This window comes from Melozone crissalis, unplaced genomic scaffold, assembly GCF_028551555.1.
Source record: "Melozone crissalis strain CALT ecotype California unplaced genomic scaffold, PUWL_Pcris_2 ptg000587l_1, whole genome shotgun sequence".
Lineage (NCBI taxonomy): Eukaryota > Metazoa > Chordata > Aves > Passeriformes > Passerellidae > Melozone > Melozone crissalis.
Window position 1 is genome coordinate 23,555 of NW_026536273.1, and position 22,117 is coordinate 45,671.

The 22,117-nt window shown below is 67.2% G+C and overlaps 4 protein-coding genes across 4 annotated transcripts; 2 read left to right on the top strand and 2 right to left on the bottom strand.

The window, feature by feature from the left end:
* The first annotated feature begins 1,219 nt into the window (after nucleotides 1-1,219).
* On the top strand, nucleotides 1,220-8,272 carry LOC128950400 (actin-like protein 6B). Its single transcript, XM_054295284.1, has 14 exons — nucleotides 1,220-1,289; nucleotides 1,694-1,770; nucleotides 2,542-2,707; nucleotides 3,299-3,399; nucleotides 3,509-3,606; nucleotides 3,861-3,955; nucleotides 4,569-4,675; nucleotides 5,285-5,374; nucleotides 5,757-5,818; nucleotides 5,906-6,020; nucleotides 6,776-6,856; nucleotides 6,941-7,036; nucleotides 7,973-8,059; nucleotides 8,137-8,272. Exons 1-14 carry the CDS (start codon nucleotides 1,265-1,267, stop codon nucleotides 8,215-8,217), a joined length of 1,281 nt encoding a protein of 426 aa, XP_054151259.1. The 5' UTR covers nucleotides 1,220-1,264; the 3' UTR covers nucleotides 8,218-8,272.
* A 1,163-nt stretch (nucleotides 8,273-9,435) lies between these two features.
* On the top strand, nucleotides 9,436-14,521 carry MEPCE (methylphosphate capping enzyme). Its single transcript, XM_054295285.1, has 4 exons — nucleotides 9,436-10,620; nucleotides 12,025-12,243; nucleotides 13,178-13,304; nucleotides 14,463-14,521. The coding sequence occupies exons 1-4, from the start codon at nucleotides 9,436-9,438 to the stop codon at nucleotides 14,513-14,515; spliced, it is 1,584 nt and encodes a 527-aa protein (XP_054151260.1). The 3' UTR covers nucleotides 14,516-14,521.
* Nucleotides 14,522-15,288: 767 nt separating this feature from the next.
* On the bottom strand, nucleotides 15,289-16,172 carry PPP1R35 (protein phosphatase 1 regulatory subunit 35). The gene is made up of 4 exons (XM_054295289.1): nucleotides 16,095-16,172; nucleotides 15,747-15,972; nucleotides 15,551-15,660; nucleotides 15,289-15,459 (listed from the first exon to the last, which is right to left on the bottom strand). Exons 1-4 carry the CDS (start codon nucleotides 16,170-16,172, stop codon nucleotides 15,289-15,291), a joined length of 585 nt encoding a protein of 194 aa, XP_054151264.1.
* A 223-nt stretch (nucleotides 16,173-16,395) lies between these two features.
* LOC128950405 (sperm acrosome developmental regulator-like) lies at nucleotides 16,396-18,274 on the bottom strand. The gene is made up of 5 exons (XM_054295290.1): nucleotides 18,057-18,274; nucleotides 17,502-17,973; nucleotides 17,332-17,426; nucleotides 17,042-17,090; nucleotides 16,396-16,750 (listed from the first exon to the last, which is right to left on the bottom strand). Exons 1-5 carry the CDS (start codon nucleotides 18,272-18,274, stop codon nucleotides 16,568-16,570), a joined length of 1,017 nt encoding a protein of 338 aa, XP_054151265.1. The 3' UTR covers nucleotides 16,396-16,567.
* Nucleotides 18,275-22,117: the final 3,843 nt, after the last annotated feature.

A 22,117-nucleotide genomic window follows, 5' to 3' on the forward strand; every position in this document is an offset into this window, starting at 1 on the left:
AGGCGCAGGGCGCCTCCCGGCAGAGGCGGATGTGGATGGCCGAGTTGTGCCGCGGGGTGTCCCCGTCGCCGTCGCCGTCGCTGTCGGCGCTGCCGGGGCGCTGTTCCCGGTCCCGGTGCCGCTCCCGGTGGCGGCGGAGGGGCACGGAGGAGGTGCTGGCGTGCAGCCGCAGCGCGCCCCCCGCGCCCGCCTGCAGCTGCAGCGCCAGGTTGATGGTGCGGGGCACGGCGAGCCCGAGCCCGTGCAGCCGCAGCTCCCCGGTACCGGCACCGGGGCCCCCCCCGGGACCCCCGCCCGGCGCCAGGAGCCGCTGGCAGCGCCGCAGCTGCGCCCGGAAATCCGACCGTGACGTCACGAACACGTCATTGCTGCCCGCGGCGGGGGCGGCGGCACCGGGACCGGAGCGGGGGGGTGGGGAGCCCGCGGCGGGGGGGGGCGGGGCGCGGCGGCGGCGGCGGGGGGGGAGGGGCCCGGGGAGCGCCCCCGGGGGCGGGGACGGAGCGGCGGAGCGGCCCGAGGACATGCTGGGGGAACGAATAACGGGGAGGGGGCGTCAGGGGGGAACCGGGACACCCCCCCAGACCCAAAAACCGCCCCCAGACCCCCCCAAACCGCCCGTGACCCCTCCCGGGACCCCCGAACCTCCCCCCCACCCTAAAGCCCCCCCCAAACCCCCCGGGCCCCTCCGTGACCTCCCCGGGACCCCCTCCCCAAAATCCCCCCCCCCGCCGGACCTCGCGCGTGCCGCGCCGCCGCCGCTTCCGCTGCGAGGCCACGCCTCTCCTGAAACCACGCCCTCCCGGTGGAGACACGCCCATGCAAGCACCGCCCACATGGAACCACGCCCCCCCGCGCGCCAGGGAGCGTTTTTGGGGTGTTTTTGGGGGATTTTTAGAGCCGACAGGGGGCGCTCCGCCCCCTCCCATCGCGCGCGGGCCCCGCCCCCCGCATCCGCCATTTTTGGGGTTTTTCAGTAATAAAATCCGTTAATTTTTTAATTAATCAGCGAGGGTGATTGCGTGGGAGTGGCTTAAGAGAAGCCACGCCCCTTTTCACAGACAGATGTGATCAAACCGCCACGCCCACAAGGGGCGGAGCCTCGCTTCACAGACCACGCCCCCCGGCGGTTAACAAAGGGCCGCGGCTCCTTTAAGCGGCGCCATGGCGGCCAATGGGCGCGCGCGCCGCACGGCGGGCGCTGATTGGGCGCGGGCGCGGCCCCGCCCCCCGCCCGGCCGGCGCTGTCCCGGTGCTGAACGCGGCCATGAGCGGCGGCGTCTACGGCGGCGGTACCGGGGCGGGGCCAGGCCCCGGGGCGGGGCCACCGCGGGGGGCGGGGCCGCGGCGGGAGGGGCGGGGCCGCGGCGGCGGTGGGGGGGGGGGGTAAAGGGGTGGGGGATGGGGGGGTCCCCGGGGGGGTCCCGGTGTCACCGTCACTGTCCGCCGTCCCCTCAATGTGAGGGGGGCGTGCTGGGGGGGTCTCGCTGTCCCGGTGCCACCATTGCGTCCTTCAATGTGAGGGGGGCATCCCGGGGGTCTCGCTGTCCCGGGGGTCCCGGGGTTTTCTGGGGGAGTCTCGTTGTCCTGGGGGGGTCCCGGTGTCACCGTCGCTGTCCCCTCAATGTGCTGGCGGTGTCCCGGGGGGTGTCCCCGTCCCGGGGGTGCCCCCATTGTCCCCGTGTCCCCTCCGCAGACGAGGTCGGGGCCCTGGTGTTCGACATCGGCTCCTTCTCGGTGCGCGCGGGCTATGCCGGCGAGGACTGCCCCAAGGTCGGTGCCACCGCGGCCCCTCCTGTCCCCTCGTGTCCCCCCCTGTCCCCCCGTGTCCCTGTCACAGCCCCCCGAGGGACGGGGCCGCCGTGTCCCCAGCGTGCCATCCCCGTGCTGGTGACAAGGCCACCATCCCCCAGGACCCACAGACCAGTGTCCCCATGGTGGTGACAATGCCACTGTGTCCCCAGCATGCCATCCCCATCATGGTGACAGTGCCACCATCCCCCTGGCCATCCCCAAGCCAGTGTACCCATGGTGGTGACAATGCCAGCAAGGCCATGGTGTCCCTAGCATGCTGTCCCCATGGTGGTGACAGCGCCACCATCCCCATGGTCATCCCCAGACCAGTGTCCCCATGGTGGTGACAATGCCAGCAAGGCCATGGCCATCCCCAGGCCAATGTTCCCATGGTGGTGACAATGCCACCGTGTCCCCAGCATGCCATTCTCATCGCCATCGTGACCCCAAGGCCCAGGCCACTGTCCCCATGGTGGTGGTGGCATTGTCACCAGGACTGTGGTGTCTCCAGCATGCCATCCCCATGACCACAGTGTCCCCAGGGCCACCCCAGGCCCCATCCCCACGGCGGTGGCACTGTCCCCTCGCTGTCCCCTGTCCCCATGGTGGTGGCACTGTCCCCACGCTGTCCCCACGGCGGTGGCACCGTCCCCTCGCTGTCCCCAGGCGGATTTCCCCACCATGGTGGGGCTGCTGTCCCCATGTCCCCACGCTGTCCCCACGGCGGTGGCACTGTCCCCGTGTCCCCAGGCGGATTTCCCCACCACGGTGGGGCTGCTGTCCCCGGACGAGGTGGCGCTGGAGCTGGACGGGGACAAGGACAAGAAGGGCGGCAAGGTGTACTACATCGACACCAACGCGCTGCACGTGGCCCGCGAGGGCGTCGAGGTCCTGTCCCCGCTCAAGAACGGCATGAGTGAGACACGGGGACACGGGGGGACACTGGGGACACGGGGGACATTGGGGACAGTGGGGACAGTGGGGGCACTGGGGACATTGCGGGGACGCAGAGCAATGTGTGGGGACGGAGGGGACTGCAGGGGACACGGTGAGAGATCGGGGACAGCGCAGGGACATTTGGGGACATTGGGGCACACGGAGGGGCACAGGAGGACACCAGGGGCTGGGGGTCCCGGGGATTGGGTTGGGGGTCTTGGGGGTGGCTGCTGTGCCCCGGCCCTTGTGTCCCCCATGTCCCCAATGTCCCCAGTGCCCCCAGTGCTCCCATGTCCCCAATGTCCCCAGTGCTCCCAATGTCCCCCAACATCCCCATTGTCCCAATGTCCCCAATGTCCTCGATGTCCCCCATGTCCCCCATGTCCCCAATGTACCCCAATCCCTGCAATGTCCCCTATGTCCCCAATGTCCCCATTGTCCCCAATGTCTCCCATGCCCCCACTGTCCCCACTGTCCCCAATGTCCCCAATGTCCCCAATGTCCCCAATGCCCCCACTGTCCCCACTGTCCCCCAATGCCCCCACTGTCCCCACTGTCCCCATGTCCCCAGTCGAGGACTGGGAGTGCTTCCAGGCCATCCTGGACCACACCTACGGCAAGCACGTCAAGTCGGAGCCGGGGCTGCACCCAGTGCTCATGTCCGAGGCGCCGGTAGGTGTGACACACACGGCCGTCCCCAGGGTCCCCTGGGTGTCCCCTGGTGTCCCCAGGGTGTCCCCAGCGTCCCCACGTGCCCCCGTGTCCCCCCTCGGTGCCGCAGTGGAACACGCGCGCCAAGCGGGAGAAGCTGACGGAGCTCATGTTCGAGCACTACAACATCCCGGCCTTCTTCCTCTGCAAGACGGCCGTGCTCACCGCGTATCCTGTGCCACCTGTGTCACCTGTGTCACCTGGGGGTCCCCTGGGTGTCACCTGTGTCACCTGTGTCACCTGCGTGTGTCCCCGCTGTCCCCGTTGCGCCCCTTGACCCCCGTCCCACCTTTGCCAACGGGCGCGGCACGGGGCTGGGCGTGTCCGGCGGGGCTGGGCGTGGCCAGGGCGGGTGGGCGTGGCCGGTGGGTGTGGCCGGGGCGGGCCCCGCCCCCGTTATGGCTCCCTGACCCCCGTGCCAGCTTTGCCAACGGGCGCAGCACGGGGCTGGTGCTGGACTCGGGCGCCACCCACACCACGGCCATCCCCGTGCACGACGGCTACATCCTGCAGCAAGGTGAGCGCACCTGGGCAGGTGAGAGCACACCTGGGGCACACCTGGGGCACACCCGGGGCACACCTGGGGCAATGGGGACACACTGGGTACATCCTGCAGCAAGGTGAGCGCACCTGGGCAGGTGAGAGCACACCTGGGGCACACCTGGGGCACACCCGGGGCACACCTGGGACAGGGAGGGCAATGGGGACACACCGGGTACATCCTGCGGCAAGGTGAGCACACACCTGGACAGGTGAAAGCACACCTGGGACAGGTGACAGTGCACCTGGGACGCACCTGGGGAGGGAGGGGTACAGGGGACACACCTGGGACAGGTGAAAACGCACCCAGGACACACCTGGGACAGGTGAGGACACACCCAGGACACACCTGGGACAGGTCAGAACCCACCCAGGACACACCTGGGACAGGTCAGAACACACCCAGGACACACCTGGGACACACCCATGCAGGGGCGGAGCATCAGGGACACACCCGGGACACACCCAGGACACACCCGGCACGGGCGAGGGCTTACAGGGCACAACCACACTGGCCACGCCCCCAGGCAGGCTCCGCCCAGCCGTGCCAGGTGCGGGTGGGCGTGGCCTGACGCGGCCCCGCCCCGCAGGGATCGTCAAGTCGCCGCTGGCCGGGGATTTCATCTCCATGCAGTGCCGGGAGCTCTTCCAGGAGCTCAACATCGACATCGTGCCGCCGTACATGATCGCCGCCAAGGTGGGCGGGGCCGCCGAGGGGGCGGGGCCATGCACCACGCTCCTCCCACCCATGGGCGGGTCATGCTTAGTGCCACCCTGATTGGGTGGGATCATTTTAGCTCCACCCCCTGTGTTAGCTCCACCCAGTTTGGGGTAGGTTCATTTAGCTCCACCCCCTGTGTTAGCCCCGCCCAGTTTAGGGTAGGTTCATTTAGCTCCACCCCCTGTGTTAGCTCCACCCAGTTTGGGGTGGGCTCATTTAGCTCCACCCCCTTCTGAGCACCCAAAAATTATTAGCTCCGCCCCTTTTGGGGCTGGGTTTATTCAGCCCCACCCACTTACAAGCGGCCAAATTATCAGCCCCGCCCCCTTTTTGGGGTGGGATCATTTAGCTCCACCCCCTTCGGAGCATCCCAAATTACTTACTCCGCCCAGTTTGGGGTGGTCTTTTCCCTTAGCTCCACCCCCTTAAGATCACACTCCTCATTGGACACTCCTATCCTTTAGCCCCACCCCCTGCACGCCATCACCCTCAGACTCCTCCCCTTCCCTTTCACGTTATCCCTCGCAAACCACGCCCCTTTTCGGGCCGGCCCCGCCCCTTTTCCGTCCTGCCCCGCCCCCGCAGGAGCCGGTGCGCGAGGGCGCCCCCCCGAGCTGGAAAAAGAAGGAGAAGCTGCCCCAGGTGTCCAAATCCTGGCACAACTTCACCTGCAACGTGAGCACGGGGATTTGGGGGTCCCCAGGGGGATTTGGGGGTCCTGAGGGGGGTTTGGGGGGTCCTGAGGGGGATTTGGGGGGTCCCCGAGGGTGATTTTGGGGTCCCTGAAGAGGATGTTGGGGAGGGGGATTTGAGATCTCTGAAGGGGATGTTGGGGAGGGGGATTTTAGGGGTCCCGAGGGTGATTTTGGGGTCCCTCACCCCATTTTTGGGGTCTCTGAAGGGGACTTTGAGGAGGGGTTTTTTGGGGGTCCCCAGGTGGATTTTTGGGGGTCCCCGAGGGTGATTTTGGGGTCCCTGAAGGGGATTTTGGGGAGGGGTTTTTGGGGGTCCCCGAGGGTGATTTCGGGGTCCCCCACCCCATTTTCGGGCCCCCCAGGAGGTGATCCAGGACTTCCAGGCCTCGGTGCTGCAGGTGTCGGACTCGCCCTATGACGAGCAGTGAGTGCCGCCCCGGGGGGCTCCGGGGGGGATTCTGGGGGGGATTTTGGGGCGGGGGCCCCCCAAACCCGCCCCGTCCCCCCGCAGGGTGGCGGCGCAGATGCCCACGGTGCACTACGAGATGCCCAACGGGTACAACACCGACTACGGCGCCGAGCGGCTGCGCATCCCCGAGGGGCTCTTCGACCCCTCCAACGTCAAGGTCGGGGGGCTCGGGGGTCCCGGGGGGCTCTGAGGGGCGTTCGGGGTCTCTGACGGGGGCTTAGGGTCTTTGAGGGGGGTTTGGGGTCTCTGAGAGGGTTCAGGGCGTCCTGGGGGGCTCTGAGAGGGTATTTGGGGTCATTGGGGGTCTCTGAGAGGGGTTTGGGGGTCTCTGAGGGGGATTTTGGGGTCTCTGAGGGGGATTTGGGGGACCTGGGGGGGGTCTCTGAGGTGGGTTATGGGGTCTCTGAAGGGGGTTTTGGGGTCATTTGGGGTCTCTGAGGGGGATTTGGGGGTCCTGGGGACGGGGGGTCTGAGGGGGATTTTGGGGTTTCTGAGAGGGGTTCTGGCGTCCTGGGGGGATTTGGGGTCCTGGGGGGGGGGTCTCTGAGGTGCGTTATGGGGTCTCTGAGAGGGGGTTTGGGGACTCTGAGGAGGGTTTGGGGGTCCTGGGGGGGGTCTCTGAGGTGCTTTAGGGTCCTGGGGGGTCTCTAAGGGGGGGTCTGGGGTCTCTGAAGGGGGTTTTGGGGTCCTGGGGGGGGCCTCTGGGGGGGTTTTGGGGTCTCTGAGGGGTTTAGGAGACCCCCATGCTCTGAGTTCTGCCCTCCTGCCTCTCCCAGTGCCAAGGTTTGGGGGTCCCAGTGGGGATTGGGGGGGTCCCCGGTGGGGTTTGGGGGTTCCCGGGCGGTCCCATGGGGTTCCCAAGGGGGGTTTTGGTGTTTTTGGGACCCCCTGACCCCCCCGTTTTTCCCCCAGGGCCTGTCGGGGAACACCATGCTGGGCGTGGGCCACGTGGTGACCACCAGCATCGGCATGTGCGACATCGACATCCGGCCCGTGGGTCTGGGGGCTCCGGGGGGGTGTCCGGGGGGTCTGGGGGGCGGCAGGGACCCCTCCCCACCGCCGTGTGCCCCCCCCCAGGGCCTGTACGGCAGCGTCATCGTCACCGGCGGGAACACGCTGCTGCAGGGCTTCACCGACCGCCTCAACCGCGAGCTGGCCCAGAAAACCCCCCCGGTGAGGGACCCCCGGATTGGGGGGGAGACCCCCGGGATGGGCACCCCAAAAACCCCTGTGAGAGACCCCAAACCCCCCTGTGAGAGACTCCGGGACCCCCGGATTGGGGATGGGGACCCCAAACCCCCCTGTGAGAGACCCCAAACCCCCCTGTGAGAGACCCCGGGACCCCCGGATTGGGGATGGGGACCCCAAACCCCCCTGTGAGAGACCCCAAACACCCCTGTGAGAGACCCCGGGACCCCCGGGATGGGGACCCCAAACCCCCCTGTGAGAGACCCCCACAATTTGCATTGGGGGTTACTGGATGGGACCCCAAATTCTCCCCGGTGAGGGACCCCCAAGTTTGGGACTGGGGGGTGGGAGGTGGGAGGGGCTGAAAGTGACCCCAAATCATCCCCATGAGGGACCCCCACAATTTGGGATGGGGGGACCACAAACCCCTCTGAGGGACATTTGGGGCTGGGGGGGGACCCACACTGGGCCTCAGGGTTTCTCCCAGTTACCACCAGTCACTCCCAGTCACTCCTGTGGCGGTTTCCCAGTCACCCTCAGTGCTCCCAGTTGCCCCCAGTGGTTTATAGCCGCCCCCCCAGTGATTCCCAGTTGCCCCCAGTGGTTTATAGCCGTCCCCCCAGTGATTCCCAGTTGCCCCCAGTGGTTTATAGCCGCCCCCCCAGTGATTCCCAGTTGCCCACAGTGGTTTATAGCCGTCCCCCCAGTGATTCCCAGTTGCCCACAGTGGTTTATAGCCGCCCCCCCAGTGATTCCCAGTTGCCCCCAGTGGTTTATAGCCGCCCCCCCAGTGATTCCCAGTTGCCCCCAGTGGTTTATAGCCGCCCCCCCAGTGATTCCCAGTTGCCCCCAGTGGTTTATAGCTGCCCCCCCAGTGGCTCCCAGTTGCCCCCAGTGCTCCCAGTAACGCCCCTGTCCCAGAGCATGCGCCTGAAGCTCATCGCCAGCAACAGCACCATGGAGCGGCGCTTCAGCCCCTGGATCGGGGGCTCCATCCTGGCCTCGCTGGTGAGCCCGGGGCTCCGGGGGCGGCCGGGGGGTCCCCCCGCCCGGGACCCCTCCAAACGGCCCCAAATTCCCCGCAGGGCACCTTCCAGCAGATGTGGATCTCCAAGCAGGAGTACGAGGAGGGCGGGAAGCAGTGCGTGGAGCGCAAGTGCCCCTGAGGAGACCTGAGGGAACCTGAGGGGAACTGAGAGAATCTGAGGGAGCCTGAGGGGTCCTGAGGGAACCTGAGGGGAACTGAGAGAATCTGAGGGATCTTGAGGGCCCCTGAGGGAGCCTGAGGGGATTTAAGGGAACCTGAGGGGCCCTGAGGGGGCCTGAAGGAACCTGAGGGGAAAATCGCGCAGGAATCCATTAAAACCCGCACAACCCACCTGGAACAGGCTCAGTCGCAGCAGGGATCGGTGGGGACGATTCGCGGGAGGATTTGAGGGGTTTTTTTTAACCGATTTTGGCGGATTTCGCCTCAAAAAAAAAAAAAACCAACAAAAAAAAAAACCAACACACGAACGGCCGGTCACGTGATCGGGGTGGGCACGTGCCGGGGGCGGGCGGCGCTGCTGCGCAGGCGCGAGTACACGTGACGGAGAAAGGGCGGGAGAGCGTGCGCGAGACGCCGCGCGGGGTCTCGCGAGAACTCGGCGGCGGCGGCACCGCCCCCCTGCGGCCGCGGCGGGAACTGCGAGCCGCCGTTCTCGCGAGAGCCCCACGCGTCCCGTAAGCTCCGTTACCGGGCGGGTGGGGCGGGGGGGGGGAGGAGGAGAGAGAGCTGGTTCGGTGACGTCACGAGCCGGAACGGTGACGTGAGTACTCGGCTGAAGGAGAGACCGGCGCTGGAACTGGGACGGGGAGGAAAAAACGGGGGACTGTGTGCGGGGGAAAAGGCGCCCGCAGTGCGCACGCGCGGCCCCCTCACGGACTCCAACTGCCGGCGGCCTCCGCGCGCTCGGCGAAGCCCCCGCGCAGGGCGGCCTGACCGCGCCTGCTCCGCCTTCCGGCCGCCCGTCCTGCCTCTCCCCGCGCCTCGCCCGTCCCTCAGGCCTTCACCGGAATCCTCCCGGTGCCGCCTTCCTTTCCCCCAAGCCGCTGTTCTCCCGCGCTCTCCGCGCAGGCACTCCCCTCGGCCACCCCACGCTCCCGAGGCCCCCTCTCTCTCCCCGCGCGCCGACTCTCGCGATTGGCCGCCGCGCGCCCCGCAGCTGCTCCTATTGGCCGAGCCTCGCCGCCCCGCCCCTTTTGGTGGGCGTTCCCGCGGTGAGCCCCGCCCTTCCCCTATATAAGCCCCGGCGGGCCGCCGCGGCGCTGCCATCGCGGGCGGGAGGCGGCGGGCGCGGAGGCCCCGCGCACGCGGCTTCCCCCGCTCCCCCCTCCGCCGGCGCATGCGCGGGGGCGGCGCGGCGCAGCGCGCAGGCGCGGGCCGGGCCGCCATGGCGGCGGCGCCCGAGGCCTTCCTGGTGCCGCCGCCGCCGCCGCCTCCTCCCGCCGCCGCCGCGGCCCCGAGCGAGCCCCCCGAGCCGGCGCGGCCCCGCAACGGCCTCCGCGCCGCGGGCGGCGGCGGCGGGAAGCGGCGCAGCAGCTGCGGGGCGAAGCAGCCGGCGTGGAAGCGGCGGCGCCGCGCGGCCTCGGAGTGCGGCCCGGTGCTGCCCTCAGAGTTCCTGCTCGGCGGGAACATCTTCGACCCGCTCAACCTCAACAGCCTGCTGGACGAGGAGGTCAGCCGCGCGCTGAACGCCCGCACCCCGCAGTCCTCGCCGCTCCCGCAGCGCGGCCGCGACCCCGTGGAGATCCTGGTGCCGCGGGACATCACGGACCCGCTGAGCCTGAACGCGCCCGGTGAGGGGCTGCGCCTGGCCTCGCCCGCCAAGAGCGCCCGCCGCCGGCACCGGCACCGCGGCCAGCAGCGGGGCGGCACCGCCGCCGGCACCGGCGCCGCCGCCAGCACCGGCGAGGAGCCCGCCCGGCCCGCCGAACCCTCCGCCGCCGCCACCGCCCCGCCGTGCCCCGCCGCCCTGCCCGCCCCCGGCCGGCACCGCAAGCGCCGACGGACTTGCAGCAAATCCGAGGGGCCTCGCCCTCCTCCTCCTCCTCCTCCCGCCGGCGGCAGCACCAGCACCGAGAAGCCGAAACCCCCCGGCAAGGCGGCGCAGCGCCCGCGGCACCAGGTGCGCAAGTTCCAGTACGGGAACTACTGCAAGTACTACGGGTACCGCAACCCCGACGTGGAGGACGCGCGGCTGCGGGCGCTGCGGCCCGAGTGGTTCGCGGGCAAGGAGGTGCTGGACGTGGGCTGCAACGTGGGGCACCTGACGCTGAGCATCGCCAAGCGCTGGGCGCCCGCCCGCGTGGTGGGGCTGGACATTGACGGGCGGCTGATCCGCTCGGCGCGCCAGAACATCCGCCACTACCTGTCCGAGGGGCTGGGCGCCGACGGCGAGGCCGCGGGGGCGCCCCGGAAAGGGTTCCCGGCCGCGCTCTGCGCCAGCCGCGGCCCCATCGCCGCCCCGCAGCTGCCGCCCGACGGGCCCGGCGCCGCCGACTTCCCGCACAACGTGGTGTTCGTCACGGTGAGGGCGGGGGGCGCGGGGAGGGGGGCGCTGCGTTGGGTTTTGGGGTGTAGGGCTGAGTTTTGGGGTGTAGGGCTGAGTTTTGGGTGGGTTTGGGGGTGTTGGGCTGAGTTTTGGGGTGTAGGGCTGAGTTTTGGGTGGGTTTGGGGTGTAGGGCTGAGTTTTGGGGTGTAGGGCTGGGTTTTGGGGGTGTTAGGCTGAGTTTTGGGTGGGTTTTGGGGTGTAGGGTTTGGGTGGGTTTTAGGGGGTCTCGGTGCGTGTAACAGGGCTGGATGGGTTGAGAGCAGTTTTAGGTGGATTTTAGGTGATTGTGGGGTCCTGGTACCCCAAACGCTTCTCAGGGGTGCTCGGTGTGCGCTCTCCAGCCCCTAAAATCCTTCCATGGGTACCCCAAAGCCTTCAGGGGTGCTCAGCGTGTGCCCCCCACCCCCTGAGACCCCCCCCAAATCCTTCAGCTGTGCTCAGATCCCATCCCCAGCCCCCCAAAAAACTCTCAGGGGGGCTCAGCTCATGCCCCCCCACCCCCTGAGACACCCCCAAACCCCCTCGGGGGGGTTCAGCCTGTGCCCCCCACCTCCTAAAATCTCTCCACAGGTGCCCCAAATTCTTCACCGAGGCTCAACCTCTGCCCCCCACTCCCTCGTTGTCCCCCAAGAAACCCTTCAGGGGGGCTCAGATTCCATCCCCACACCCCTCAAACCCTTCAGGGGGGCTCACTGTGTGCCCCCCAAACCCCTCAGTGCCCCCCAGACCCCATGGTCTGAGTTCAACGTGGTGCTGCTGCTGCTCCTCAGGGCCCCCCAAAAACTCCTCAGAGCATCCCATGCTGTGCCCCCCAAACTCCTCAGTGCCCCCCACACCCCTCATTGCCCCCCAAACCCCTCAGTGCCCCCAAACCCCTCAGTGCCCCCCACACCCCTCATTGCCCCCCAGCCCCTCAGTGCCCCCACACCCCTCAGTGCCCCCACACCCCTCAGTGCCCCCAAACCCCTCAGTGCCCCCAAACTCCTCAGTGCCCCCAAACCCCTCATTGCCCCCCAGCCCCTCAGTGCCCCCACACCCCTCAGTGCCCCCACACCCCTCAGTGCCCCCCACACCCCTCAGTGCCCCCCACACCCCTCAGTGCCCCCAAACCCCTCAGTGCCCCCAAACCCCTCAGTGCCCCCACACCCCTCATTGCCCCCCAGCCCCTCAGTGCCCCCACACCCCTCAGTGCCCCCACACCCCTCAGTGCCCCCCACACCCCTCAGTGCCCCCCACACCCCTCAGTGCCCCCAAACCCCTCAGTGCCCCCAAACCCCTCAGTGCCCCCACACCCCTCAGTGCCCCCAAACCCCTCAGTGCCCCCAAACCCCTCATTGCCCCCAAACCCCTCAGTGCCCCCAAACCCCCATTGCCCCCCAGGGTAACTACGTGCCCGAGCGGGAGGAGGCCGTGTGCCTGCAGCGCCCCGAGTTCGACGTGGTGCTGCTGCTGTCGCTGACCAAGTGGGTGCAGCTCAACTGGGGCGACGAGGGGCTCAAGCGGCTCTTCCGGAGGGCGTTCCGGCACCTGCGGCCCGGGGGGCTCCTGCTGCTGGAGCCGCAGCCCTGGGAGTCGTACCGCAAGCGCAAGGGGCTCACCGTGAGTCTGGGGGGGTTATTGAGGGGTTAATGTGGGCTTTGGGGGGCTCTGGGCAGGGTTTGGGGGGCTCCCGCTGCTGGAGCTGCAGCCCTGGGAGTCGTACCGCAAGCGCAAGGGGCTCACCGTGAGTCTGGGGGCGTCACTGAGGGGTTAATGTGGGCTTTGGGGGGTTATTGGGGGGTTACAGCGGGGTTTGGGGGGCTTTGGGGTGTTAATGTGGGGTTTTGGGGGTTACAGAGGGGTTTGGGAGGCTTTGGGGGGATCCTGGGGTGGTCAATGAGGGGTCTGGGGGTGTCACTGAGGGGTTTGAGTCGGGTTAGGGCAGGGTTTGGGGGGTCTGGGGGGTCCTGGGGTGGTCACTGAGGGGTTTGAGTGGTTATAAATGGGTCTGGGGGAGTCATTGGGGGCTGTAAATGGGTCTGGGGGAGTCACTGGGGGGCTGTGAATGGGTCTGGGGGAGTCACTGGGGGCTGTAAATGGGTCTGGGGGATCTGTGCCCTCGGTGGGGCAGGCCTGGGGGTGAATCTCTGGGTTTTGGGGGTCCCGGGGGGGCTCCTGGCCCCTTTTTGCCCCCAGGACACCATGTAGGTTATTTAGTGGGGATATCTCTATTTTTGGGGTGAATCTCTATTCTTTGTGTTTTCTCACCCCTTTTCCCCCCAGGACACGACTTGGGTTATTCAGGGTGGGATATATTTCTTTTTGGGTGTAAATCTCTATTTTTTGGGTTTTTCTCACCCCCTTTTCCCTCCCAGGACACCATGTAGGTTACTTAGGGTGGGATATCTCTATTTTTGGGTATAAATCTCTGTTTTTTGGTGTTTTTCTCCCCCCCAGGAGATGACGTACTGGAACTACCAGCGCCCCCGGGTTATTTAGTGTGGCTATCTCTATTTTTGGGTGTAAATCTCTATTTTTTGGTGTTTTCCCCCAGGAGACGACGTACCGGAACTACCAGCGCATCCGGCTGCGCCCCGAGCAGTTCCCGGCGTACCTGACCTCGCCCGAGGTGGGCTTCGAGCGCTGCGAGCTGCTGGGGACCCCCCAGCACAGCGCCAAAGGTGGGACCCCAAAATACCCCAAAATACCCCAAAATCCCCCGGCCGCAAAAATGGCATTTTTGGGGTTTTTTTTAATGATTTTTGGGGGATTTTTTCTGAATTTTAGGAGACTTTTTCTGAGTTTTTGGAGGTTTTTTAGGGATTTTCCGAATTTTTGGAATTTTTTAGGGAATTTTCTGGGCTTTTAAAGAGTTGTTTTAAGGGTGTCTTAACTATTATTAAGGGTATTATTAAGGATATATTAGAAATTATTAACAGTATATTGTTATTATTAAGGGTGTATATATATTATTATATATTATATATTATATATAGATATATACATTATAAGGCATATTTATTGTATATATCATAAAACATAATTATATATATTTTACAATATATATATGTATTATATACATGTATATATATGCAATTGTATATATTATATATTTATTATATGTATAGCATAATAATAAGAGTCTACTAAATATTACTTAGAATTTCTAAGTATTATTTAAGAGTTATGAAATATTAAAAATTTTATTTTAATATAATTAGTATTAAATAATACGATTATAATGCTTATAATAGTAATGATTATATAATTAATATAATTTATAGTATTAATATAATACATATAATTAGTATAATATATAATTATATATAATTATGATATCTATCTATACTATTATAATAATATTAATAATAGTATAATTATCAATTATTAATAACATAATTATAATAAGTATTTAAAAATGCATTTTTTTTTTGAATTGAGGACTTTTGAGACTGTTTAAAAATTTTTAGGGACTTTTTAGGAGTATTGAGGGTAAGTGAAGGACTGTTCTTTGGGGATTTTAGGGTTGTGGACATTTTAAAGGACATTTTCAGAGCTGTTTCGGGACTTTGTAAGGCATATTTATGAATTTTTTTAAAGGTTCTTTGAGGATTTTTAGGGTTTATTTAAATTTTTTTAAAGGTTTTAGGGCTCTTTTAAAGTAAGATATCTATGGAGCTCTTTCACAACTTTTTACGGTATGTTTAGGAATTTTTTTCTCGGTTGTTTTCTGGGATTTTAGTTTTTTTGCTGTATTTTAGGATTACTTTGGGGTCCCGGTGCGAGGGGGGGCTGTGAGCTCCGTGCCCCCTCCCCAATTTCCCCTCTCTCCCCCCCAGGTTTCCAGCGGCCGATTTACCTGTTCCACAAGGGCCGAGGCCACGCCCCCTGAGCCACGGCCTTTGAGCCCCCAGGGTGGGGGAGGGGCGGGGGGGGCCGCTCCCCTCCCCCCCCCCCCCCCGGCTGCCAAACGGGGGGAGGGGCCGCGCGCCCCCCCCTCCCCCCGCGTTTTGGGGTGTTCCCTCCCCCCTCCCCCCCCCCGGGCGTTTGCCGTGGTTTGCTCCGAGCGGGGGGCGGGGCCCCGAATAAAGGAGGTGATTGGTCAGCGCTGGGGGCGGGGTCGTTCTTTGGGCGGGGCCTCGGATGAAGGAGGCGATTGGTCAGCACAGGGGGGCGGGGCCACGGGGAACTTCAAAATGAACGGGTTTGTTATTTTGGGGGGAAAAAAGGGATTTTGGGGGGAAAAGGGGTCACAAAACGCTTCAATAATAACAAAATTTTGGGGGGGGGAGAAGGGGAATTTGGGGTGAAAAAAAGGGGTTTTGAGGCAGAAAAAGGGGGTTTGGGGAGTGGGAAAGGGGGATCTGGTGGGGTCACAGGGACACACAGACCATAAAAAACAACACATTTATTATTTTGGGGGGAAAAAGAGGGATTTGAGGGGGAGGAATGGGGATTTTGAGGGAAAAAAGGGGATTTGGGATGGGAAAAAAGGGATCTGGTATACAAAGGGGATTTGAGGAAAAAAATGGGATTTTTTGGGGGAAAAAGAGGAAATTGGGGGCGAAGGGAAATTGAGAATAAAAAAGGGGATTTTGAGAGGGATAAAAGGGGATTTTTGAGGTGAAAAAGCGGGAATTTGGGGAGGGGTCCGGTCCGTCCCCGTTATCCCCCTCCCCACTGCAGCCGTTTCCGGTACATGGCGAACGCGGCTCCGGGGGGGCGCGGGCGGGCCCGGGGGGGCTCGGGGGGCGCGGGGGAAGGGAGGCACGGCCCCTCCCCCCCGGTGCTGGCCACGCCCCCCGCCGCCAGCACGGCGAGGCACGGCCCCGGTACCTGGGGGGGGGAACGGACACGGTGGGGGCACCGCCGGTACCGGGGGGGGTCCGGTAATTCCGGGCGGGGGGGGGGGGGGGGGGTGTCTCACCTGCGGGGGGGGCGCGGGCGGGACCCCCCTGCGCGGCCCCGGTAGCGGCGGCGGCACGGCCAGGCTGACGAGCCCGCGGAACAGGCGCTGGGCCGGCGGCACGTTCATGGCTGGAACCGGGGGGGTTCCGGTTAAACCGGGGCTCACCGGTGACCCCCTCCCACCCCCCGGTCCCCCCCGTTAATCCCGCGGTTACCGGCGGCCGCGGCCCCGCCCAGCGCCGAGCGCGCCGCCCACGAGCTGCCCAGGAGCGCGGCCGCCGCTCGGGGCGCGTCGAACGGAACCGGGGCGGCCCCGCCGGGACCGGCGCGGGTGCTGTGCGGGGTGGGCGTGGCCAGGAACGGAGCCCCGGCTGCTTCATCCTCCGCATCCTCCTCCTCAGCATCATCATCCTCCTCGGCCGGGATGGGCGCGAACCGCACCTGGGAACGGCGGGAGGGGAGAATTGGGGTCCCGGAGCCCCCCCCCCCCGCCGGTTGGGGCTGTCCCGGTCCCTCCCGCACCCCCCCGGTGTCCCCGGGCTGTCCCGTTCCCCCTCCCCCACCTGCCGGTGCCCCCCCCCGCGCCCCCCCCGCCTCAGGATCCCCCCGGGCGGCGGCGGCGGGAGCGAGCGCGGCCTCATGGCGGCGGAAGCCACGCCCTGTTTGCGCCGGTGGCCACGCCCCCTCATAACGACGACCGCGCCAAGATGGCGGCGCCCGGGGGGGGGGGGGGGTTCACGCCCTTCCCAAGATGGCGGCCCGCTCCTCCTGTGTCCCGGAGGCCGCGGGTTCGAGCCCCGCCTCGGCCGCTCGCCCCAATTCAGTCGATTTTACCCCAAAATGACCACGGCGCGTCCCCCGTGCTGTAAAAATCGCGAGTTTATTAAAAAAGGCCCCAAGTGGCGCAGAAAGGACGGCAGAGCTCGCTGTGCTCTGTCCCTTCCTCGCAGTGAAGCAGCAGCGGAGCAGCGAGCGCTGTCCCCTCCCCGGAACCCCCCAAAACCCCCCCGGGACCCCTCCCCGGGATGCCCCGGGCTCAGGGCGGCCCCGGGGGCGGCCCCGGGGGCAGGCGGGCCAGCTGCTGCGGCGTGGCCAGGGCTCGGAGCAGGCGGTTCTCCCTCTCCAGTGCCGCCCGCCGCTCGCTCAGCTCCCGGATCTGCTCCCGCAGCGCCTCCACCTCCTCCCGCACGGCCAGCAGCAGGTGCGACTTCACCAGGTCCTGGGGGGGCACCGTCAGAGACCCCCAAAGACCGCCAAACTCCCCCCTTCCAGGACCCCAAACCCCCTCACACTTCCTTCCCAGGTGACCAAACCGTCCGACTCCTCCCCTTCAGGGCCTCCATCTCCCCTCACAGCTCCCTTCCAAAACCTAGAGCCCCCCAAAGCTTCCCTTCCAGGACCCCAATCCCCTTCCTTCCAGGACCCCAGTCCCCTTCTCTCATCTCCCTTCCAGCACCCTGATCCCCGCCCCATTTCCTCCCTTCCAAGACCCTCCCCGCCATTTTCTCACCATGGCTCTCTCGATCTTGTTGTCGATGGCGGTGACGCCGCTGCCGGCGCTGGGGACGAGGCCGGGGTCAGACGGATGGACAGACACACAGACAGAGATGGACAGATGGACACCGTGGGTGGGGGAAGGGCACAGCTCACACCCCCCCCCCCTTTTTTTCCTTCCCCTTTTTTTGGGGGGGGTGGGGGAGGGGAACTCGTGCCCCTCCCTCGCACCTTCCAAGCCCCGCCCCCTCTCTCCCCCCGCCCCGCCCATACCGGAAGTTTCGCACCCGGAAGTTCCGCCCTTACCCCTCGTCCTCGCTCTCCTCGCCAGCCAATCCAAGTCGCGCGCTGAGCTCGGCCCCGCCCCCTGGGCGTGGCGAGGGGGGTTTGGGGGGCAGCGCCTGTAAACAAACAAAGGGGGGTTGGGGGCGTGGTTGCGGCAGCCCCGCCCCCCACGGAGACCCCGCCCACCTCACCTGCTGCACGAGCTGCGCGAAGGCCCCGAGGGAGCGGGGCTGGTGGGGGGCGGGCACGGCCCGGGGGGCGTCCAGCGACACCGGGACCCTCCCGCCGCCGGCGCCGCCGCCGCCCCGCGGGGACGCGTCCCGCTCGTAGAAATCGCGGCACAGCCACCGACCCCGCCGCAGCACCTCCCCCGGCGACAGCAAACGGACGAGGCGGAACCGGGACCCGCTGGGGCTGCCGGACGAGGAAGGCGCGGAACCGGCGGCGGCGCCCGAGGCATCGCCGGCCGCGCTGCCGCTGCCGCCGCGGACGCTGGTGATGGCGAAGCCGCTCTTCTTGCGGCTCATGGGGGCGGCGGCGGCGGGAGGAGGAGGAGGAACATGGCGGGGCCGGCCCGGAGCCGTTACCGGCGGCGGCGGCGGCGGCGGCGGCGGCAGCACCCGGAAGTGAGAACCGGAAGTGATGTTGCGCTTTAAGGCGGTGCTACAAGGCGCGCCCCTCCCCAAGCCCCGCCCCATTCATGGAAATCCCCGCCCATATTAGGACACGCCCCCGCACCACGTGACCCCCGCCGCGCTTTGCGCCCTCCGCGCCGCCAGGGGGCGCCCTCGCGGCGGCGGCGCGTCCCGGACGCTGCGTCAGCGCCCATGGAGCGGCGCGAGCGGGAGGCGGGAGCGGCCGGTGAGGGCGGAGGGGAGGGGTGGGGGTGGGCCCGGAGCCCCTCCCGCGCCCGGTGACCGCCCGCTGCCCCTCCCCCGCAGGCCGCTAGACCCCCCCCCGCCATGGGCCAACGCCCCCCGTGAGCCCCCGGCCCCCCCCGGGCCCGGCCGTGCTGCCGGCGGTGGGGGGGGGGGTGCGGCGGTGGATTCCCCCCCCCCCACAACCGTGGGACCCCGGAGAGAGCGACAGGTAACGGGGGGGGGGTACGGGAGGGGGGGGCAGAGGAACCCCGGGGGCCGGGTGGGGCGAGGGGCGAGGGGCGACCCCCGGGTTGGGGGCGATTGCAGCGGTCGTGAGGGGTGGGGGGAGCTGGGGAGGGTCCCCAGCGCCGGTGGGAGCGGAGGGGCCGGGGGTCCGCGGGCGTGCGGGGGGTTCGGGTACCCCGGTGTCACCGAGGAGGGGCCGGGGGTCCGCGGGCGTGCGGGGGGTTCGGGTACCCCGGTGTCACCGAGGAGGGGCCGGGGGTCCGCGGGCGTGCGGGTTCCTCGGTGTCAGTGAGGAGGGGTCGGGGTGGGGTTGGGGGACCCGGCGGGCGGGGGTCCCATAGGGGGGAGGGCAGAGGGACCCCAGGCCCGGGTGGGGAGGGGTCTTCGGGGATTTGAGTTGGGGGTCTGGGGCTTTGGGGGCTGAGCTCCAAGGGGGTCTCGGGCTTTGGGGGTGCCGGTACCCCGCGCATGGGGAGGGGGTCCTGAGGGGAGTGGGGAGAGGGTCCTTGGGATCCTGAGGGGCTTGGGGAGGGGGTCCTGAGGAGGCTGGGGCATCTGTGGGTCTGGGGAGGGGTCCTGGGTGAGCTGAGGGATTTGGGGAGGGGGTCCTGGGTGGGCTGAGGGGGTCCTGGGTGGGCTGAGTGATTTGAGGAGGGGGTCCTGGGTGGGCTGAGGGATTTGGGGAGGGGGATCTTGGTGGGCTGAGGGATTTGAGGAGGGGGTCCTGGGTGAGCTGAATGGTTTGGGGAGGGGGTCCTGGGTGGGCTGAGAGATTTGGGGAGGGGGTCCTGGGGGGTTTTGGGAGGGGGTCACGGGAGGACCCCGGGAGTGGGCGGGGCCCGGTCCGAGCCGGGGGGCGGGGCCCGGTCCGAGCCCGGGGGCGGGGCCCCGCTGAAGCCCCGCCCCGCAGCCCCCCAGCCATGAGCGCCCCCCCGCGGTCGGAGCTCGCCGCCGCCGCCGCCGCCGCCCTGCTGCGCCTGGGCGAGGAGCGCCCCCCCGCGGCCGCCATGAGCCTCCTGCAGCGCAAGGGCCGCAACAGCGAGTGGCGCCCCCGCGAGGAGGAGCCCCGCAAGGGGTCAGGGGCACGGGGGGACACGGGGGGACACGGGGGGACACGGGGGGGACGATGGGGACACCAGGGGGGGGACGCGGGAAGCCCCCAAAGCTGCCTTGGGGGAAAGGCAGCACCCCTGGGACCACCCTTATGGGACATTGGGAGCCCCAGGACCACCCTGGGACCACCCATGGGGGATACTGGTAGCCCACGGCCACCCTGGACCACCCCCAGGGGACCCTTAGAGCCCCTGAGACCATTCTTGTGGGACGCTGGTAGCCCCACGACCACCCTGGACCACCCTTATGGGACCCTGGGAGCCCCTGGGACCGCCCTTGGGGGGACACTGATGGCCCTGGACCGCTCTGAGGGGACCCTGGGGTCCCTCAGGACCACCCTGGGACCCCCCTGAGGGGACTCTTGGAGCCCCAGGCCCACTCTTGGGGGACCCTGGGGTCCCTCAGGACCCTCCCGGGAGGTCACTGAGCCACTCAGAATTCCCCAAAAAGCCCCAAATGAAGCGGGGACCCCTTCCCCTTCTCCCCCTGCACCCCCAAAGTTGGAATGGAACCCCCCAACAAAATGGGGAAGGGGAGCCCCCCAAAAGGAGAATGGGGACCTCGAAAAAGGGGAATGGGAGACCCAAAAAAGGGGAGTGGGACCCACCAAAAAGGGGAATGGGAACCCCCCAAAAAGGGGATTAGGATGCACCCAAAAAGGGGAATGGGTCTCCCCAAAAAGGGGAATGGAACCCCCCAAAAAGGGGAATTGGATCCCCCCAAAAAGGGGAATGAGACCCCCCAAAAAGGGGATTAGGATGCACCCAAAAAGGGGAATGGGTCTCCCCAAAAAGGGGAATGGAACCCACCCAAAAAGGGGAATGGAACCCCAATCCCCCCCCCAATCTCTGGTTGGTTCTGGGGTGCCCCTGACGCCCCCTCCCCGTGTCCCCTGTCCCCGTCAGGGCTCCCAAGGCGCGGGAGGGGGGGGGGTCCCTGGGGGGTCCCTGTCCCTGCGGTGCCCCTGACTGACGCCCCCTCCCCGTTTTCCCCCCTCCCCTCGCAGGGCTCCCAAGGCTCGGGAGGGGGGGTCCCTGGGGGGGTCCCTGGGGGGTCCCTGCGGTGCCCCTGACTGACGCCCCCTCCCCGTTTTCCCCCTCCCCTCGCAGGGCTCCCAAGGCTCGGGAGGGGGGGGTCGCTGCGGCGCCCCCTGCGCGTGGGGTTCCTGACGCTGCCGGCGCCGCAGGAGCGCGGCCCCCGGCCCTGCGCCCCCGGCATGGCGCCCCGCTCGCTGTCCTGCCACGCCGTGGGGCTGCCCTGCCCCGAGCCCCCCCCGCGACCCCCGGCACCCCGCGAGGGGCGCGGCCTCGAGGCGCCGCCCGCCAAGAGAGGGGGTGAGACAGAGAGACCCCCGGGAATTGGGGCTGGGGGCGGCGGGGAGGGCAGGGAGAGCGTCCCGGGGAGGTTTGGGGGACACAGAAGGGAATTTGGGGAGGGGATCCCGGGGAGGTTTGGGTGGTGCAGAAGGGAATTTGGGGAGGGGGTGTATGAGGTGGTGCAGGGTATTTTTGGGTGACACAGAAGGAACTTGAGGTGGGGGGCACGGAGGGGGTCCTGGGGAGGTTTGGGGGGCACAGAGGGGAATTTGGGGAGGGGGTCCCGGGAGGTTCGGGCGGCGCGGAGGCGATATACGGAATTTGGGGAGGGGGTCGCAGCCCTGACCCCGCTCCCGCGGCAGGCGCCCCCCGGGGGGGCTGCGTGCGGCAGACGCCCCCGCCCCTGAAGCCGTCGCGCAGCCCCCAGACCCGGCTGTCGGCGGCCCCGGCCCCGCAGGAGGAGCCCGTGTACATCGAGATGGTGGGCGACGCGCGGGGGGGCGCGGGGGGGCGCGGCCCCGCCCCCCGAGGAGCCCGAGGCCATCTACGAGGAGATGAGCTGCCCCCTGCCCGCGGGGGAGGGGCCGCCCCCGGGACACGCCCCTCTCGCGGGACACGCCCCCTTCCACGGACACGCTCCGCCCCACGCCCCTTTCGGCGGCCCCGCGCCGCCCCCCCGGCCGCGCCCCTTACGCCGGACACGCCCCTTTCTCCGGACACGCCCCCCACGCCGGCCGCGCCCCTTTCGTCGGTCACGCCCCCTTCTCCGGCCCCCCCACGCCACCCCAACCGCGGCGCCGCCCTCGCCCTCGGACCCCCTCCCTTCTCGAGCCCGCCCCCATCCCGCCGCCCTTCCCCAACCTGCTGCCGCCCCGCCGCCCCCCGCTGGCCCCGCCCCCCGAGGGCGCCTCGCGCCTGCCCCTCCCCTCGCGCCGCGAGGCCCCGCCCCCCGCCCGCGCGCGCAGCCACTCCACGCCCCTCCCCCCGCACCACGCGCCGGCAGGGGCGGGGCGCGAGCGCGGGGGGGCGGGCCTCGGCCCGCTGCCCCTCCCGCCCTCCGCCGAAGCCCCGCCCCCGGGGAAGCGCCCGCCCGCCTACGAGAGCCTGCGCGGGGGCGTGGCCTCGGCGGGCCCCGCCCTCGCCCGCGAGGAGGAGCCGCCCCTTCGCCGGGGGGGCGGAGCCTCCGCCCGGCGCGGGAAGGAGACCGAGAGTGAGTGACAGCCCGGGTGGGCGGGGCTCGGGGCGGGGCCACGCCCCGTGGGCGGGACTGAC

Bases quoted from the DNA above. Each gene is read 5' to 3' on its own strand.
- PPP1R35 (XM_054295289.1), bottom strand. From the start codon at position 16,172: ATGAGGCCGCGCTCGCTCCCGCCGCCGCCGCCCGGGGGGATCCTGAGG. The intron at 15,973-16,094 runs GTGGGGGAGGGG...CGCCGTTCCCAG, and splicing joins GCGGGGGGGGGCACCGGCAG to GTGCGGTTCGCGCCCATCCC. The intron at 15,460-15,550 runs GTGAGACACCCC...TCCCCCCCCCAG, and splicing joins CGCCCGCGCCCCCCCCGCAG to GTACCGGGGCCGTGCCTCGC.
- LOC128950400 (XM_054295284.1), top strand. From the start codon at position 1,265: ATGAGCGGCGGCGTCTACGGCGGCG. The intron at 6,021-6,775 runs GTCGGGGGGCTC...TTTTTCCCCCAG, and splicing joins TCGACCCCTCCAACGTCAAG to GGCCTGTCGGGGAACACCAT. The intron at 7,037-7,972 runs GTGAGGGACCCC...CCCCTGTCCCAG, and splicing joins TGGCCCAGAAAACCCCCCCG to AGCATGCGCCTGAAGCTCAT.
- LOC128950405 (XM_054295290.1), bottom strand. From the start codon at position 18,274: ATGGCGGGGGGGGGTCTAGCGGCCTGCGGGGGAGGGGCAGCGGGCGGT. The intron at 17,974-18,056 runs GTCACGTGGTGC...CGCGCCTTGTAG, and splicing joins GGGCGCAAAGCGCGGCGGGG to CACCGCCTTAAAGCGCAACA. The intron at 16,751-17,041 runs GTGAGAAAATGG...GTGCCCCCCCAG, and splicing joins ACAAGATCGAGAGAGCCATG to GACCTGGTGAAGTCGCACCT.
- MEPCE (XM_054295285.1), top strand. From the start codon at position 9,436: ATGCGCGGGGGCGGCGCGGCGCAGCGCGCAGGCGCGGGCCGGGCCGCC. The intron at 12,244-13,177 runs GTGAGTCTGGGG...GTTTTCCCCCAG, and splicing joins GCAAGCGCAAGGGGCTCACC to GAGACGACGTACCGGAACTA. The intron at 13,305-14,462 runs GTGGGACCCCAA...TCTCCCCCCCAG, and splicing joins CCCCCAGCACAGCGCCAAAG to GTTTCCAGCGGCCGATTTAC.